Source organism: Bos mutus, chromosome 9 (assembly GCF_027580195.1).
Source record: "Bos mutus isolate GX-2022 chromosome 9, NWIPB_WYAK_1.1, whole genome shotgun sequence".
Taxonomy (NCBI): Eukaryota; Metazoa; Chordata; class Mammalia; order Artiodactyla; family Bovidae; genus Bos; species Bos mutus.
In genome coordinates this window covers 8315679-8322312 of record NC_091625.1, presented here as the reverse complement: position 1 = coordinate 8322312, position 6634 = coordinate 8315679, and the positions used below count along the sequence as shown (strand labels likewise).

At 37.9% G+C, this 6634-nt stretch overlaps 1 protein-coding gene across 1 annotated transcript in view; it reads right to left on the bottom strand.

Moving 5' to 3' along the window:
• Positions 1–3904: 3904 nt before the first annotated feature.
• The window catches only part of ADGRB3 (adhesion G protein-coupled receptor B3), an 886560-nt gene continuing 883830 nt past the window's right edge, over positions 3905–6634 (bottom strand). Inside the window, exon 32 of the mRNA XM_005897466.2 lies at positions 3905–4606. Within this exon, the coding sequence (XP_005897528.1) occupies positions 4418–4606 (189 nt within the window). The 3' untranslated portion in view covers positions 3905–4417. The remainder of the gene's footprint in view (positions 4607–6634) is intronic.

The following is a 6634-nucleotide window of genomic DNA, read 5'->3' as shown; positions in this document are numbered from 1 at the left end:
CAGTTCTCGGCCCTACTGCAATAGTTTTTATAAACAGAGGTACTCCGTACCTACATCTGGACTTGTTTTATGACACCGATAATATGACTGCCATTTTCATCAGTTGCCAAAAGTTCTTCAATCTCTATGTTCTTCTGGTTCTCTTATTAAACCTCTTTTCCGTTGTACCACACCAGTTACAGGTAACTACAGAAGTATCTCAGGAGGGCAAAGTGATTTTTTCATCACTTAAAACTCTGTGTAGATTGACACGCTAGAGACATGTTTGTCCTATGTTCTTCAATAAAGTGCTCCAACATGATAGAATTTCATGAATTAATTTTGACATAGATATCTCTGGAAAATTTAAAACTAATGAAGTTTTCTAAGAAGCTGAGAATGATTCAAAATTTACAAGTTGAATTTTCTGAAACAATGGCTTATTGACTGCACCTTTTAAAAAAAAAGTTCTTGTGACTGTGTATTTTTACCAAATGTCTGAATCCAGTCTGAAAACTCAGGTTGGATTCTCTCTTCTAACTCTGTTGCATGTGTTCAGGTAATAACACAATGCGAGGAAAACTAAATACATTTCAAGTGGGTTTGAGAAGTCAAGCAGGTGCAAGTAGAACCACACAATGGATTTTAGATCCAAATCTTTTAAGACCACCTGTTATTTTGGATCAGCCATGCTTTTCTACTCCCAGAAGCTCCCAGTCTCAGCATCCCAGGGCACCTAATGCATGTTTTCAGTTCTCTGCCTCTGTGACTCGCCTGAAAAATATCTCCACTTATCATTATTTGATTTGGGAACTTAGTAATCTAGAAGAAAAAAACTGGAAACATTATGGCATCATAGGAGAGGTCCCAGAGCAGAAGTCAGAAGACCTGGGCCCTAATATTGGGTTGTATATATTTATGGTGATCTTATGTCACCTGCTAAGGTGGTCAGCTGCTTCTGAGCTGCATCTTGGATAAGTGATTCTTTCCCATGTGGTAATCTGAAGGACAAAATGATAACATGGGGGTTATAGGAGCTTATTAATATTTAAATAATATAAATACTTGTTTCACACGCGATCTCATATTTATTTTTATTTCTTTATTTTTGGTTGCACTAGGTCTGCACTGCTGCCTGCGGGCTTTCTCTAGTTGCAGCGAACGGGGACTCCTCTTCATTGTGATGGGAGGGCTTCTCATTGTGGTGGCTTCTCTTGTTGCAGAGTGCATGCTCTAGGTGCAAGGACTTCAGTAGTTGTGGCACACAGGTTCAGTAGTTGCGGCTGTGGGCTCTGGAGAGCGGGCTCAGTAGTTAACATGGGCTTAGTTCCTCCACAGCATGTGGAATCTTCCTGGGCCAGGGACAGAACCCTAAACAGAGTATAGACTTACAGAAATACACACATAGTGATTGTTCAGTAAACTTTTGGGGACATGTGACTTGATATGTATAACTGTAAGCAATACTAAAATAAATTCCACAAATAATTCAACACATGTTTATTGTGTGCACATTATTGTGGTAGATCCCTTATGAGGTACAAAAATGCATCAGACATGAATCCTGCCCTCCAGGCACTTACAGTCCATCAGAGAATATCAGAAATGTGTATAAGTAACAAGGTAGAAGATCTAGATCTTAAAAGTCCTAGGAGAGGTACAGAAGCAATGCCATAAGAGTTCACAGGAGAAATCATTTTCTAGTTTGGTAAATCATGAAAAAGTTTATGAGGATGAAATATAAGGTGTAACTTGAAAGTGTTAGTCGCTCAGCCGTGTCCAACTCTTTGTGACCATATGGTCTGTAGCCTGCCAGGCTCCTCTGTCCAGGAATCTTCCAGGCAAGAATGCTGGAGTGGGTAGGCATTTCCTTCTCCAGGGGATCTTCCCCACCCAGCGATCAAACCCTGGTCTCCTGCATTGCAGGCAGAATCTATACCATCTGAGCCACCAGGGAAGCCCCGTAAGTCAAATCTGGTCATGAGGCAGGGACTGTCCGGCCCAAGGGCACCAGGACCCTGGCAGGTGCTGAGTGAGCTTTGAGGGACGTGTTCAGACTGTCAGGGGACCGCTGTACTCAGCACTGTGCCTGAGTCCATGTATGTAAGTACAGTGCACACTCAGAAGGCACGGACTGCAAGAGGGCGGCCTTAAAATCATGATTCCGTGATACTGACTGATTTGGATTTTCTTCTTACAGATTAAAAAACAAACAAAAGCACCCCAAGACTTCACATCCTTCTTAGAGTAACCAAAACATTTACCCTAACATTTTTAAGTATGCAATTTTTGGTTAGGTTTCATGTATTACTCTAGTATTTAGAGTTATCAGAACTAGGGAAAAATGGTGAAAAAAAGTAAGTTTTTGTTTTATGCCCTTGAATATTACGATTTTAGAAGAAATATTAGTCTAATATATTGAATTTATGTTTTAAACATATATAATTTTCAAACCTATACTTGTGGTTTTTTATTTTCCATCAAGATTTCACAGTTTGGAATTGAGAACTGTGTATATGAATTTCATTCCCTCTAGAGGGTACTAAGATGGAGCAGAGTGTTATGGATTTTATATACATACATGTATATATATGTATATATACAGGTGTATTATACACCTATGTATAGGTGTATATATATACATGTATATATGCACACTTGCATATGTGTGTTTATACATAATAGAGAAAGTGAGAGAAATTACTAAATATTCTTGTCACCATAAAGTCACCTGATAAATTTAATAAGCATTAAATATTACAGTTACATTGTAATTAGCATCATTTATTTTATTAAAAAACAGTCCTTTGTTATATTATATGCTTTTTAGCATAATGATATCATTTTATTTTTAAAATCTGATTAAAAATATACTTCTCACACCTGGAGTACAGGAAGGGTGTCTGACAGGAGTTGGGTTTTAAGGCTCGGCTCAGAGGCGCGCCTGAGATTGAAGCACCTTGGCGTCTGCCTCGTGGCCCGTGGGCTGGGGTCCCCTGGTCACTGGTAGAAGGAGCCCACCACAGAAGACCACGGAGTGCAGGCTTAACCAGCAAGCTAATCTAAATAAACATCCGAGAAGTTTTGAAGCCCCCAATATCCTCCCCACTCCCTTTATTTTTCCCTCAGACTATAAAGCACAATCTCCTCATCTCCTGAAAGGATGAGGAAATTGCCCGAATCCTCCCCACCCCAGGGCTCCCAGGTTCCTCTGGTGCCGCTTTGCAGGGTGGGGGGCATTGCTGTGCAGGTCCAAAGCCAGACAGAACACCAGGGAGGCTTCTGCAGTTGGCTCATCTCAGATAAAGCATCTGCCAAGTACATCCACTCCCTTTTCCTTCTGCTAGAGGATGTACAGATACGAGTTTTTTTTTAAATCCCAAGTTCATCTTCCCATATGCTGTGAAGAACAGTAGTACAAGTAGTTTCTTTTGTGGAACATGCAGTGAGCTTCATTACTTATAGCAAACACTGTCTCTGTATTATTTTTTTTGTACGGTAACTTACTATTTTCTACTAGCTTTTCTTTTTTTTTGCCACGAGATAGAAAAAACATGATATTTATGTAAGAATATGATGCCAGCAGATTTCTGACAAGCCCCATTTACATGGTACATTGTTCCACAGGGTGTTTGAGTAGAAAATACAGAAGCACTATACAAACCTACTATTACATTGGAGAAATCATTAGCCTCAAAGGAGTAATAACGGTATGCTATTAAAACCATGAATACATTTTCAATATCTGTAATGAAAAAAAAACTTTATAAATATGTAAATTTCTGTTCAACAAATCCAAAATAAAATGCACTAAAAAACTGATATGTAGACAAAAGTTTATTTACACCATACAACATTTTAAATATTTTATACACAGCTGCAGCAGAGAAAGCTACTCAGAGCTTTCTAGAGAAAACTGCAATAATAAAGATGTGAAATATATTATTCATATAAAAGTGAGATTATTACTTTATTGCATTTAAAGCAATGAAGAATGTAGCTCAACAAACATTCATTTAATGACAAAAACTTTGCTTTTATATTATAAAGTAAAAAGTGTAGTAATGGCCAAACAGACTGTTATAAACTTTAAAAACTGCATAAATATGTACATTGTGCTTCATGGTGAAGTTTTTTGAAAACTAAACCATATGAAGCGGTTACAACATGAATCGTTGCTTGAGGTTTATCTATAAAGATTACCTTACAAATCCATTCCACGGGTACTTACAACACAGGGCAGTCAGGACTGTACACCTGGGCCTCTCTCCACTTGCCTGACCAGGGAGAAGTTACCAAAGCAAACATCACTGACATTTGGCACGTGGAGATGCTGACGTAGGAGAGTCGCATTGTCTGGAGAGAAATGTCAGGCTTCCCAAGTCTTAAGCGTCAGTGCAAATACATTTTGTCTCCAGCGCAGTCCATTTTGATTCTGTTAAACTTCTGTTTGAAAGTCCCCCTCCTGCACGTCCAGAGGCAAACTCAGACATTTCTCCCACTCTGCTGGTCTCAGTTCCAAAGCATCTTTTGCCTCTGTGTCTAAGACATTGATTGTGGTGTAATGTTGGTATTCACTGGGGTTTTTGAAAGTGTCCCATGGATTCTTGTTTGGTGCTGGGTTTTCCTGTCAAGAAGAGAGGGGAAGGGAATCATTTATTTGATGACTTGGATGGCCGCTAGTTGAAATCTCCAGGAAGAGAGCCTGTTTTGAGCTTAATCCAGTTTATGTGGTTCAGAGATGATTGGAAATTGTGGCCAGCTGCAGGAAATGGTTTTGATTTCAGTTTTCTTTCATTGAACAAACTGATGAACACCTTCTTTGAGTTACCCTAAAATGTTCCAGCAATCAAAGGAAGTGAATAGTAATATAACAGGCAATGTAGATAATGTTTTGTTTGGGAGCATCTTGTAAAGTGTCAGGATGGCTATAGGTTCAAGTAGGAAGGAGCATTTACACAAAATGTAGAACACTTACATATTTTGGCAGAATCTTTGGTGAGATTAAAGCAAATTGAGGCTATGTCATAAGGAATGTTGTGTAATATTAAAAACTATAACCCAAACTAGCCTTACATTATAAAATAAAATTTTAGATCTCTATCTTTGCTTAGTTTTTCTTCAAGAAATTACCCGTTTTAGAATATGAAAATGCTATGTGCGATCTATTTTTTTCTGCTGTATATTCTTCACAATTTCCTATACACTTGCATGACACACTACCAAAAATCCTTTCAAAGAGCACAGCTTTTTGCAAGACATATCCGGCAATATAAGGGTTTAAAAAGAAATGTCTATAAGCTATTTCTTCTGAAGTTTCATAGTCCACTCCCTCTAATTACCTAAGATTTAAGATCTGCCTAATTATAACTCTGCCAAGAACTTCGATGTTGTAGGTGCTTGAGAAATGTATGAACAGACATCATTTGTGGTTTTTATATCCTGATATTGGCTAGAAGTTAGCAGTAAAATTGCTTTACTGTAGTAGCCAATATACTGTAAAGTAATTAGCCTCTAATTAAAATAAATAGGTTTATATTAAATAAATAAATACTACAAAAAATTTTAAAAAATGTCATTTAAAGATTTCTATAAAGTGAGGGGCTTTGAACAGGATTTACTACACTGAGTAATATCAAAGACAAGAAGACAATCATGACTGAAATCTCCTTAGGAAGAAGAAAACAGTTCATGGTTGTTGAATCCGTTCCTTACCCCTCCACACACAAATTCTGGCCTTCTACTAACTACAATCAATTAGCAGGGGGAATAGAAAACATGTACCTGAATAATTGTTTGGATTCCACTCAGTAGATTAAACATCATTCTCCAGTATAGTCAAAAGACACAGCTTATAGAAATATTTATAACTAGATTATTTTTCTTTTTTTAAAAATTGATTTATTTTTAACTGGAGGATAATTGCTTTACAATATTGTGTTGGTTTCTGCCATACATCGGCATGAATCAGCCATAGGTATACATATGTCCCCTTCCTCTTAAACCTCCCTCTAGAACCTCCCACCCCATCCCACCCCTCTAGGTCATCATGGAGCACCGGTCTGAGCTCCTTGCATCATACAGCAAATTCCCACTGGTTATCTGTTTTATATATGGTAATGTGTATATTTCCATTGTGTTCTCTCGATTCACCTCACCTTCTCCTTCCCCCACTGTGTCCACAAGTATGTTCTCTATATTTGCATCTCCATTGCTGCCCAGCAAATAGGTTCATCAGTCCCATCTTTCTAGATTCCATATATATGCGTATAAGTAGAAATTACATTATTAAAATTCTCAATATGTTAGCTATTTTCAGCACTTGTTAGCCTTAATCATGAAGACATACAAGAAAAAAAATAGCTAATAGTGAAGATTTAATAAAATGTATAACTTTAAGGCATGTACACAGGGCTGATTCTGATTTAGTCAAATACCCTAATATCTCATGAATTATAGTCCTAGAACTCTACCCTTCTCTCTCTCTTTTCTTTCCCTTTCTCCCTCTTTGCTTCCTTTCAATCCGTGTTTATTTATCAACTGCTCTATGCTGGCATCATATTAGGCACTTGGGAGAGAAAGGCGATACATCCAATATAGAAAAGCACATGGTCCATGAGGGAACACAGATTTAGAGCTCGGTACACACAGGTCC